This window comes from Curcuma longa, unplaced genomic scaffold (assembly GCF_044706935.1).
Source record: "Curcuma longa cultivar G26 ecotype Majalengka, Jawa Barat unplaced genomic scaffold, ITB_CL_G26_1.1 contig_24661, whole genome shotgun sequence".
In the NCBI taxonomy this organism is placed as follows: Eukaryota; Viridiplantae; Streptophyta; class Magnoliopsida; order Zingiberales; family Zingiberaceae; genus Curcuma; species Curcuma longa.
In genome coordinates, this window is record NW_027432496.1 from 95,170 (window position 1) to 107,776 (window position 12,607).

Genomic DNA, 12,607 nt, shown 5'->3' on the forward strand with positions numbered 1-12,607 from the left:
TTCAAATTGCATTCTACTACAAGGGAGAAAACCCCCAATATCCCATTTAACATGTTTTGGGTGTGGGAATTGAATCAAATCGTGCGATTTAAATTTGAAATTATGATTATGATAACCATTGAAAACTAAGCAGTTAATAGTGTACAAATATGCTCCCATGTGTATGAAGTATTTAGTGTCACAGGTTGAGAGGTTAATGACCTCAGGAATGCCTCTGAGTGTAGGACAACGGCACCAGTGGAGAATTTGGATCGACCAAGGGGACAAAATGCTCGGATCACCATGGATTCACTTGCTGGATCCCATGCCACATGTTGATGATGCGGATGCAGAAGCACCTGCTGCTAAAAGGAGAGGGGTGAATAACGTACTTGCAATTAATAGATTTTTCTATCTCTCACTATTAATTCCCAGTGTGGTTCGTGTGATCTCAAGCTCCTAATCTTCGTTTATAGTCTCTATCTCGATCTAGTTAAAGTGTTGATGTGGCACATTCGGTTGATTAGAAAACCCTATCTAGTCTATTAGAAACAACGAACTCAGCTTCCAGCCTCATCCATGAACATGTCGTCTCTCATCTCTTCTGTTAACATAGCGGCTTTTCCAATCAATTGAACCTTTTTCTGATCGCCTAATCCCGGTCAAATCGAATCTCCACGCTAAATCACATTCCACGTGGCTTTCCAATCGCTTGATTCTGATTTTTGATCGCCTAATCTCGATCAAATCTGATCTCCACACAAGATCACATCCTAAGTGGCTTTTCGGTCGCATGATCTAAAGAGGTCGACTGATCCCGCGATTAATCTGTTCAAATAACAAAAAGGATAAAACACTGTGTATCGAACGATCAAACCTATTTTTCGATCAACCGAAACCTTATTCCGATCGTCCGAACCTCTCGACTCAACTCGACTCTGACCGAGTCCGCCTAGGTTGAGTCTCTAACTCATCTTAGCTCACCACAACTAATGTGACGTGATGAATATGATGCAATGATGCAAAAAAATCTAACAATGCCTTTACCTGTGCCCTCTCATATATTGGCACCTATATGGTTATTGGTTAGTCTATAACATCACCGGTCAGTAACTCCTATGAGAGGCATTCCAACCTACTTCTATGGAAAGAGACTGATGAAATTAGAAGGGGTGGGGGAAAGTTTACGTCCATTGTTTACTTGGAGAGAGCATAAAAAGAGAAAATGCAAGTAAAATAATTATGTTGTCTTTCCTTTTGGGCAAATGATATTATCCACCGACTCTATAATTACAATGACACCATCTTTTCCTCCAACGACACCTTAGTTTGTTTCATCATTTGAGCAAATTTATATTTTCTCTCTTCGTATCTTTCAAGTAAACAATGCAAAAAGGAGAACAAAGTTGAATTAAAACCATGCTTACTACTCTCTATGCTACTCTTAGAACCTTTCCAGTAAACAAATCCTAAAGCATCCAAAGAAGATAATAAGGTACCTTCGGAACAAATTTGACACCCATGATGCTGGTCTACTTCCTGTCGTATGCAATTCTTCTGTCCAAAACCTGGTTGTCTCTGATCAAAAGGAGACAACGCGATGAGCATTCATTGGGAGTGGTGTGCATTCATTGAGAAAACCCCTTGTCCTCTACTGGGTGAAAAACAAGTTAAGAAATCAGGGACAAATTTTGAGGACAGAGTTGTCTGACAGTATCCACTATCAGCAGGTCAATAAGCACAAGAAAGAAATATTACCACTTTCAATTCTAGTGAATCCTGTGATCAATGGCACTGATGGAAGCCAGCAAAGCCAACATGCAGCCAAATAATTCGCAGACTGAGGCACTGAGCAATAGAATGGCCATGAGTGGCAGTGGTAAAAATGATCAGAAGACAAAGACATGGCTCATACTTACAGCTGGCGTCTATTCAAGAACCGTATCAGGACAAGATATCAAAAATGTCGAAGAAGAAAACCAAATGAACTTGGCTTCAAGTAATAGCTTGAGCTCCAGGCCTAAACCTGCTGGATGTCAGGCTGCATCAGCTTGTTGATCATCTGGGCAGTAGATGATTGCAGCGGTGCATCCCCACCCCGCCTAATATTAACAACAAACAATTGCACATGGCTTTTATGGACAAGAAAACACGTTAGCAAGGAACACAAATAAAGAGGAACATGATTTGAACATTTTGAACTCACGGAGTCACAGCAACAAAATCAACCTCAAATCAACAGCAACCTGGTCTTCAGTTCCAAATTGTTCTCATTCCTAATCAATCAGTGCACAAAGTTTACTGTTGTCCTGTACATCAAAACTGCCCTTCTTCATATTTTCTGCTTAAGATGACAGAAGTTTTATTTGGATGATCAGATGCCTATTTATGTTAGTCTGTCAGTTCTAACAGAACAAAAAAGGCCATGAAATTTAAAAAACATGAAGCATTAAAGATGGACATGAGAAACCAAATGCTGCAGCCATTCTGACATTGGAAAAAGAAAGGACCAGCATCAATAGGGGACGACCTAGCTTCTGTGTGAATTCAAGAGAAACTTGCTGGTTTTGCTACAAGTTTCAACTAGTACCATTAGATAAAGGTTTTGGAAACTGCAAAAGGGCCATGGAAACATTTTGCTTCAAGATCATTTTACAGCAATTTAGTGCTTCAAGGACAAGCCAAAGAAAATTACAACTCAAGAGTTAAAATAGGCTTGTCGAGAAGGGAATCACTGAAGTATACTACATTTCATTATAAGTATAGCAAAAGTCACATTAAATTGCAAGACAAGCAATGAAAATTACAAAAGAGTTAAGATTTCCAGGATGAATGAAAACTTAAAGGCACTGGCACTTCAAATACCATAAACTCCAAAAGGGACATTGAAGTATACTACATCACACAATAAATCTAGCACCAACCCTATTCCAGATATCTTCAGTTCCTTTCCAGCATAAAAGTACACAAGTCACCAGATCATTGTACAATAGATGACACCTGTTGTCATAACTTTCTGAGCAACAGGTTGAATGAGATACCATTACTAATTAGAGTAAACAATTAGCGTTTCTTGAATGACAATATGTTCAGTTCCCTCACAATTTATAGAAAATGGAAGCTTGAAAATTTATTCAAATCAATGGACGCTTCTTGTCCCAGTGCACCATTCTCCTGACTTTATCTGATGAAGTCCAATAACACTCTAGCTAAATAATTCTGATGTGAAATGAATCTGTGGTCGGCACCTTCTATGATCTGTAACTTATGGTTAATAATTAACTTATCGAATTCAAAAGCATCTTCATGTGGTACAACATCATCCTCTGAACCATGAACTGTCAAGACCCTACAATTTTTATCAATTGAAGGACATGCATCATGCATGTCTGTGCTCAGACGATCAATCAAGCTTTCCCTGGTCACACAATAAATAAATCTTCCCGTCTTGTCCATAACATCAATGAACCCATCCTTTTTTATTCTTTCCATAAAATCCTTTCCAAGACGATCCTCAATGCCTTTTTTCAAGTCAAAACGACCTGAAATATTAACAACTCTATGAATATCATGAAATTTGGAAGCATATAGGAGGACCACATTTCCCCCCTTGCTATGCCCAACAATAGCATGCACTTCACGATTCTGCCCAGAGAAGAACTGAGTTACAGCCCGCAAGTCTTCTACCTCTTTCCAATAGTTACCATAATGAAATGTACCATCGCTCTCTCCATTCCCAGAAAAATCAAACCTAAATACACTGATGTTCTCAGACACTAGAGCATTGGCAAGGTTAAGAAGTGTTTTGCTTTCTTTCGAGGATCTAAAACCACGGCATAAAATTACAAGCTCTGAAGAACCAGCTTCTTGTATAACTCCCACAAGATTCTCTCCATTAGTGTTTCTTATCACCAACTTCTCTTGCAACACAGCGGAAGCTTCAATTTGAGAAGAAGGAAATTGTGTTATGGGCCCTTTCACATTGTTGGATGATCCATCAGTATAGATGAACTGCATTCAAGATGCGGAAGGTAAGTATAACTCAAACGTAAGTAAATCTTATCCCTATAACTCACTAGAAATATCTATGTAATATGTAATATACCAAAATCTTCACCAAAAAAACATACATTAGCATTAGATAATATAAGTGCCCCCCCCAAAAATGACACAAATAATGCCCAAGGCAATTGGTATTTTGACTAGAACATATTTCTTTGCACACAAAACGAAAGAAAAAAAACAAAGTTACAGGAGTTACTAGAGCATCCTAGAAACTTTCATATTCTAGAGGATAGACCTGATATAATTTGGAAGCAAAACCAATATAGAAAAAGGGTTGTTTTCATCCTTGGATGATATCATATAATCAAGAATTATAAAGAAAAAAATTACTAGGATGTTGGTGGTTTGCCTTGTGGTGATAACTAATGATAATAATAGCCACTGGTGGCTGTTAATTTTTTCTGGTTTTATGCTATAAAACCAAAGATTGATAGCATTAAAATTCAAAAATTGTTGCCAGCAAAAAGTCTCAAGCATGGCCAAAGATGTGTGTTGGTTTCTAGTAGAAGCATATTATGAGTAAATAGAAAGTAAATTGCTCATCAGTATTGTTTTCCCAAACCACTATCTACCTGATGCCAACGCCATTGCCACAACTAGAAAAAACTAAAGTCGGGGATGTGATGATGCATTAGCAATCTTGAACACCAAGGATGGATTACCATGTGCGAGGATAGGCAATGCTCTTAGCCATGAGAGGAGAAGATAAATAAGAGGAAGTTTGATTGCATTATTGATGTAAAAAACACAACTACACGCATACAATGTGCATATATATATATATATATACATAAAAATTCCAACACCTGCAAGGTTATGACAATATTCATCTAACCACTCAACAACACGACATGGTGTGAGATAGCAAGTATGCCTCCTTGCATGACCATGAGACGAGACAAGAGCCTGCCTTGAAGCTTGAGGAGGCCCAATATCCCTACATTCTGAACTGACCTTGCACCTGATTTTCATGGTAATCAAGCAAGGGCATATTGACTACTGCACAACCATCAACTAGGAATCAAAACGACTGCATCTTAGAGACTCTGCACGATCATAAATGACATAAAAAATCCAATGTCCTGCATGTTAAGAGTTTGTTCAACTGAGCATAACATAAGAGGTTTCTTGTTGCCATTTTTCAGATATAAGAAGCTAAGAAACAGATTGCATATGCAATATACATGAGAAACTTCAAAATAGGGGATATTCTACCAATCATAATCTGATGAAAATACACTAAATTTAAATATGGCCATCTCTAAATACCATGTAAAGGATTTAATATAAATATTAAATTGATTGAAAAACATAATTTTGGTAGTTGTCTTGGTGTCAAAAATCTATGGTAGATCTTTATATAATTCTTCCTACATATGACAGGTCTTTATGGGGTAAGATTGTATTTTGAGATTGAAAGGATCTAGCATATCTATCTATGAATGACATTCTTGAATGTGATGTCCATGACTTCAGAGAAATATCAGATAGAGTCGACGAATGAAGCAAGTTCATTAAAAATTCAAATTCAATTCATAGATCAAAATGAAAAAAAAGAAGAAAGCATTGGTCTCCCTTCCCTATCTTGCATCTATGGTATTTTTGTCCTGGTGGGTCTCTTTCTCTTTTAACAAATGTATGGAAGCTTGGGTTACTTATTGGTTGAATAGCAGACAATCCGAAACTTTTTAAAATCATATTCAAGAGAAAAACGTTCTATAAAGATTCATAGAATTAGAAGAACTATTCCTAGGGGATGAAATGATACAGGAGTACCTGGAAACACATATACAAAAATTTCATATAGGAATACACAAGGAAACAATACAATTGGTCAAAGCATGCAATGAATATGATCTCCATACCATTTTACATTCCTCGACAAATAATCTGTTTCACAAGATGATCTCGTCATCAAAACATGTAGGGATGACCACCTGCAGAAGATCTTTGATGACTCTGGAAACATCAACTCTTTATGATAGATGCACAGGTCAAGTGAATAGAGAAAGATATGCTATATATCCGTCTGCTCAACTTAAATTATCCTTAAGGTAAATTGTGTTTAAAATTTAGGTATACACTTGTCACCCATCACATCATAACTTTGAGTTAGGGTTGTAGTTCTATACCCAATTTATAATTTTAAACTTTCAAAAAATATCAATTAGTATTGGACTGAAAATTCCAACATTACTTCATTCAAATGCATGAATAATCGTCTGAATTGTTGACTACTTGTTCCTCTCGTGCACTTAGTCGCAGACAAACCAGATATAAAAAAACAAGAAGCAAAAATGAACTAAAGAAACAGAAGCATCGACATCTAGCGCCTAAGAGAAATAGGCTAACAGTCGAGTAACTTATCGGCATTTGCTTCCACATCGAGAGGAGAAGGGGCACCAGAATCCTCTCCGACCTTAAACATAAGATTAGAAACATATCGAATGCCATATCAACCAGCCGAGCGCAGGGAAGAATGAGGTGAGGAAGGTCGAAGTACCTCAGTTGTGTCCAGGGATTGAGCTGACCGGTGTGAGAGGGAAGCGGTGCGTGCGTTCATGGGGATCGGATGGCTCGAGCGTCGGAACGACGAGGAGAAGAATCGGGCCTCGCCGGAGACGGAGGCGTGATTGGAGAGAGGAAGGGAGACCGTCGCGAATGGCAGGGAAGAAGCAGCGGCCATAGCGAACGCAGAGGAAACGGGTAGCAGAACAAAATTGCGCTTAAGCCCCCGAATTATGATATTTGCAAAGACGAAACTATGATCAAGAAAGATATCGAGGGCAAATTCAAAATTTTCATAAATTCTGTGTATCATAGACAAAATTGGTCACGAAATTATCAAATTTGTTGAAAATATCATCGTTTTCTTAAACCCTTTTAATAATTTAATAATAAATTATAAAAATTAATAAATTAGACAATTTTAAATAAAAAAGGAAAAATTGAACTACAGAGATTATCTTTACCATTGTAACCAACTGTAGATAATTCTAAATAAAATTAAATTCTTAATTATATTATTCTTCAAACTCTACATCTTACAATTAAAAAGATAAATCAAAAAACTATAATTAATCACAATCAAAGAAAATATTACCTACCCACTTCAACAACTCTACTCTATCGTAATCAACTCAACTATACTCCAAAACTATATTATTTTTCTCAATTGAAACTAACTTGACTCACTTCAACTGGAAAAGTGAAACAATTGTGAAATAATTCTTTTGACCTAATTAAACAATTGCTGATTTGTTTCTTCAATTCTTTTTGTTTATGTTATTAGAGTCTAGAGTAGGAAAGACAATGAATTATGTGAAAAAATCACTCATATATTTAATTACAAACATCTTATTGAATCATAAGCAAAAATGTGAAACTCAACAAGAGGGCCAGCTCATGTCAAAGTTGCCCTCATCAAGCAGAGTATCAATATCTGCAAAGCACAAGTTACTTTGACAAGGTTCCTTTGGTATCTAAGACACAATTCCGCAGGAGAATTGTCAAGTAATCAGGGTAGAAGAGCAACACAGTAGCTAGCTGAGCCCTGACCAATTGCTGTCCTATAGGTCAGCATCATGCTTGAACCTCAGCATGGATTGAATGGTTGTTCTTCTGAGGTATGGAAGTTTATTGCCTTTGGGGGATTTCAGTTTGCTACTAATCGGCCTGCTCGTGTAAGGTGAATGAGGGTGGTGGCTGCTGCTCGAAAATTTTGACTTGGCAGAGCTTGCCACCAACTTCGTCAGCAAATGTTATTCTCCTCTTCTTATGAGTCCCGTTGGCTGGAAAAGTTGATTTGTTGTCTGTTGACCTCTGCAGTTGACATAAAATGGCAGCAAATCTCAAGTTTGAGGTACTTTCGGACTGTTGCTATGATAAGGAGAAAAATAGAAAACTTACCATTATTTTACAGAAACGAATGCAGTCCTTTTTCATTATAGACAACCATTTCTTAGTGGTATTTTCAAGTTCAGAAGCATCTTCAGTAGCTGCCTTTATCTGTAAAATCAAGAAATGAGTGCATGAAAATATTGAGTGCACCTCGTGGAAGAATGAAAGGATAGCAATGATCGTAAGTGAATAAAAGTGAAGTACTTCAAAAAGTTGAAAATAGCCTGGATGTTTCAACACAGAGTTCAAGCTGTTCATTTACAACCTAAAATAGTTCTACTTCAAGAAATAATGGCAGGAAAAGAAGAGTTGACCATAATAGGTTGAGTGAGATGGGGAGAATTCCAGTAAGCAAATCTAAGCATCTAGACCTTCTCCGCTTGATTTGGATTTATGTTTCCTTTGTTAGGAAACGTTTCTTATCCCTCCTTGTTCTTTCTCCAATTTATGTCTGAACTCTTCCATTTCCTCCACATACATGGAATTTTATCCTCTCCCCTCTCCTTTACTATCCAAGTATCTTATCATACAGTTCACTTGCCTTCCCTTTACTTGATAATTACCAAACATGCTCCAGTGGCGTAAATGATGTGAAAAGTGTAAAAACAGATTGAATCTTATAAATGGAATGCAGCTGAATTGATTGTACCTCCTCAGTAGTAAATGATGCATTTAGGAAAGATTGTGCTTGTGAAGTGACAGTTGTTTCTGCAATGGTCTTCATGGTATTCAATTTCTTCAAGAGCTGTGTAGCAATTCTTTCTATGTCGTGCATCTGCTGCTGTGAAAATTCAATGATTTTCTCCATATCCATGTCAGTTGTTGAAGCCATCTTTCCAGAAATTTCCTGGAACTTGAGAGTTGTTTTCCTAACTGGAGTGCCATTTGAATGATACCAATGCTTCTTATTCGTATGATCATGGTGCATAAGCAATTCAGGTTCCTTTTTACTTGGAATGCATGAGGGCTTCTTTACATTGACCAATTTGTCGAATAACGGACTCTTCCTTTTTTTAGGGGAATCTTTAATCAAAATGAATAGTGGTCAGCAAAATAAGAAATAAACTTAAATATACACAAAAATGATGCCTACCAGTTAATTGACTGACATCTTGCAATCCAATATCACTCAACGCTTGACAAAGCTTTTCCTGAGAGGTGGGAGAAATTGTCTGCTACACAGCAAATGATAAAATGTGACCTTCTTATGTATAGATTATGAGCAATATACAAGTGCAAAAAGAAATAACCAAACCTTCCTATATGATAGTAGCTTTATTGGACTATGATCTTCCAACATCTCTTCATCACATTCAGGTTGTTCATGCTTTGTTTCAACCGCAATAGATATTGAACTCATAGTTTGCTGATTTGAAGTGGCATCCAACTTTTCTCCCACTGCATAATTTAAGTTTTCTGTATCCTTCACTGAATTATCATTGGTGTATTGCGGAATTCTGCTTTCATTAGCAAACAGAGGAACCACTGTAGAAGGTTGTGCATTAGGTTCAGCCAACCCATCTGAATTAGTTGAATTACAGATTAGAGATGAGGAATCAGTTCCTTTATCTGCTTGCTCTGTCAAATTGTTTCCCACTTTACAGAAAGATTCCACCTTATTTGAACTTTCAACAGTAGTACATAACTCACTCATTGCACTGAAACACATCTGCGAGAATGGTACAGATTCAAGTGAATTTGCAGTTGATGCATCATTAATTAACTCACATGGATTTTCTTTCCCCTGCAAAAATATTTCTGCCAACCCATATACTTCCTTGCACTGTAGGTTATGATTGTTGGTTACATCTTTCACCTGAATGCATATCGGTATACTAGGATGATTACTCTCTTCCACTTCAATCCCATGAGTAACTTCATCCAGTAAAAATGTCCTTTGAGTCTCAGTTTTGCTTCTGTTACTAAGATTAGTCTCCATCGGAGTAGAGACAACCTCCCCATTGCAACTATCAGGAGAAGCTCTCATCTCTTCTGAAATTGATGGAATATTGGTCTGGTTTGACAGTGAACTATCGTCTCTCTCCGGACTAATATGTTCTTTGACAATATCATGAATATTCATACTATTTTCAGGTTCAATATCTTCTCTGGATTCTCCATCAGCTTGATATATTTCAGATTTACTAGGAATTGGAGGAATCTGCTTATCTTCAAAAACGTCTTCATCAGCTCTAACAAGAGGACTATTAAAACATTCTTCATAAAGATCATGATTTTCAAAACAACTAACAGTCAGGTAATTGCTACAGCCACTGCCAATATGTGTCAAGGTTGGAGAGTGCTGGGCCTTGGAAGCTAATTCTCCCAACTCATCATTAACAATATTGTAGATAGGAGAGTCCCCATGAATGTTAGAAGAGGTTTCATGACGTTCATGCATAGAGAGGATAGTTGAACTAACTTGATTGTCTTTCTGAAGCAAACCAATTCTTGAGGTAGCAAAGACAACGTGATTAGCTTCAGTTTGATAATTCAATGAATTGTCCACAATGTCAATTTTAGCATGACAAAATGTTTTATGAAGGTCAGTGCAAATGGGATCTCCATTTGAAACAAGGGTTGGGCCATCTTCCAAAAAGTGTGTTCCTGCAGTAGCCCAAAGTTTTCTTGATAAAAATTTGAAAAGGAACTAATTCATAATGTCATGCATAGAATTTGTCATCTACGTTGAAATGATAGGGTTTACAATATTGCAAAAGTTTTTTTTTTTCAAAAAAAAGTTATTGAGAGAATTACAGATGAAAGTAAAACCTAAAAAAATGAGATCTCACCTCCTGTAGTTTTCAAATCTAGATATGTGGTGTCCTCTGATACTTTCATTTCGGTTGATGTGTTTCCTTTTATTGCAAGTAAAAAACCTTGGTCAGTATCTGCGAATTGACATGATGAAGATGTAGAAACCAAAGGATCTAAAGATACAAATGCAGATTTTCTTTGCTTATTGTGGGCAATAGATCCTTTCAAATTCCTTCGCTTCAAATTAATAATAGGTTCCTCAAGATCAGGTTCTTCTTGCTTTACTTTAACATGGTTATGAACCTTGATCTCGGATTGGTCGCTATTCAAGGGACCACCACATACATCTTTTAGAGGAGAAGCAGATTTCAGAGAATTCTTTGTCTTCTTTCTGCACATTTTGCGTAGATCCTTCAGAGGAATGTCAATTTGATCATCAGAGGTAACTGAAGTATAGAATTCAACTTGTTCACGTGGTTTGCATAAAAAAGTTTCATCTTTTGTTTCCATCATCTCAATCTTTGTCGGCTTAGTAAGATCAGAATCAGCCTTGTTATCGTATTTCTGGATTTCTGAAGATCCATCCACTATTTTAACATCTGATTCATATACTTTTAAGGATTTGAGTCTGGCAGATCGCCTTGTGGGCTGCACTACATGAAGTCTAGACACTGAGTCCTTCATCTTTCAACCAACACAAGTGAATATTAGCAAGTTGCAACAAAAAATCCTTTAAGAAGTATGCAGCACAGGTCGATTTCTTCTTCACCTCCAGATCCACTTAGTTTTTGCCAAGATTAATCCTGTAGTTCATTATGAAGATATTAGATGATGCAGCGAACATACTTAACATTGTGGAATTCTTTATGTATTTGATATGTAAACAGAAAAAAGAAAGTAATTTCTGAATCTAAATTGCAATAATGCAAACATTAAGAAACGAGCAAGCAAATCATTTTCAAAACCAGTTGTCCAGCAAGAATAGGAAGAAAAAAAAAACACTTATACGAATCATGGAAAATAAACTGTTCACAGAACATAAAGAACATGCAAATGGGAAGTTCCGTCGTGATCACGTATACAAATCGAGAAGTATGAAAATGTATCCCTGAGAAGTGACATTGTAATAAACTAATCGAGTGCGTAATTTTTTACTCAATGCCCTAAAACCATCACAACGAGCGCTGAGACCTAAAAACGATAAATTTGGATCTCTACTAGAGAGTGAAAAAGGCGAAATTTGGATCTCTACTCGAGAGAAACCAAGCCCTGATCCCAAAAAATAAGAAATTTGGATCTCTACTCGAGAAAGAACTAAACTCTGATCCCCCAAAGGATCACAATTTAGGAACTTTTACCTCGATTTTTATCAAACGGAACTTCGAAATCTACCTAAAGATGAACCTCACGGAAGACCTTAGAAACAAAAGGGAGATCTAACCTCGGGAGAAGCGATCCTTTTCGATGACAAGGAGGACGGTGGAAGAGATGAAGAGGGAACCCTAGCCATGCACGATGGATCTTCGATCGCAGCGAAACGGGGAGTATAGAGAGAGAGAGCGAGAGAGAAAGGAAAGGAGGCGGGACTTGAACCAGCGGGGAACAGTTTGGCGCCATCGTTTGGCGCCATCGTTCCGCTCCGGGCGGCCGATTAAAATAGTAATTGCTTTTTTATATTTATGTTTTTTAAAAAATAATTGTAAAATCAAAAGTAATTTAGTGAGACTCCTCTGATATCTAAATCATATCATGAGATCGAGAAAAAATAAATCATATCATGAGATAGAGAGAATATAAAAGATAAAAAGAATTAAAAATTTATTGAGAAATAATTTATTTTGTTTTGTATTATCAAATCTTAATGGATTAACGGATTGTGAGTACTAGCAATGAGAGAGCCAGTTAG

At 36.9% G+C, this 12,607-nt stretch overlaps 2 protein-coding genes across 2 annotated transcripts; both read right to left on the reverse strand.

The window, feature by feature from the left end:
- Positions 1–2,705: 2,705 nt before the first annotated feature.
- On the reverse strand, positions 2,706–6,748 carry LOC141818388 (uncharacterized). The gene is made up of 4 exons (XM_074705896.1): positions 6,548–6,748; positions 6,408–6,463; position 6,018; positions 2,706–3,990 (listed from the first exon to the last, which is right to left on the reverse strand). Exons 1-4 carry the CDS (start codon positions 6,728–6,730, stop codon positions 3,160–3,162), a joined length of 1,071 nt encoding a protein of 356 aa, XP_074561997.1. The 5' UTR covers positions 6,731–6,748; the 3' UTR covers positions 2,706–3,159.
- A 962-nt stretch (positions 6,749–7,710) lies between these two features.
- LOC141818387 (uncharacterized) lies at positions 7,711–11,385 on the reverse strand. The gene is made up of 8 exons (XM_074705895.1): positions 11,040–11,385; positions 10,737–10,985; positions 10,275–10,551; positions 9,200–10,190; positions 9,038–9,119; positions 8,594–8,967; positions 7,954–8,052; positions 7,711–7,866 (listed from the first exon to the last, which is right to left on the reverse strand). The coding sequence occupies exons 1-8, from the start codon at positions 11,383–11,385 to the stop codon at positions 7,711–7,713; spliced, it is 2,574 nt and encodes an 857-aa protein (XP_074561996.1).
- Positions 11,386–12,607: the final 1,222 nt, after the last annotated feature.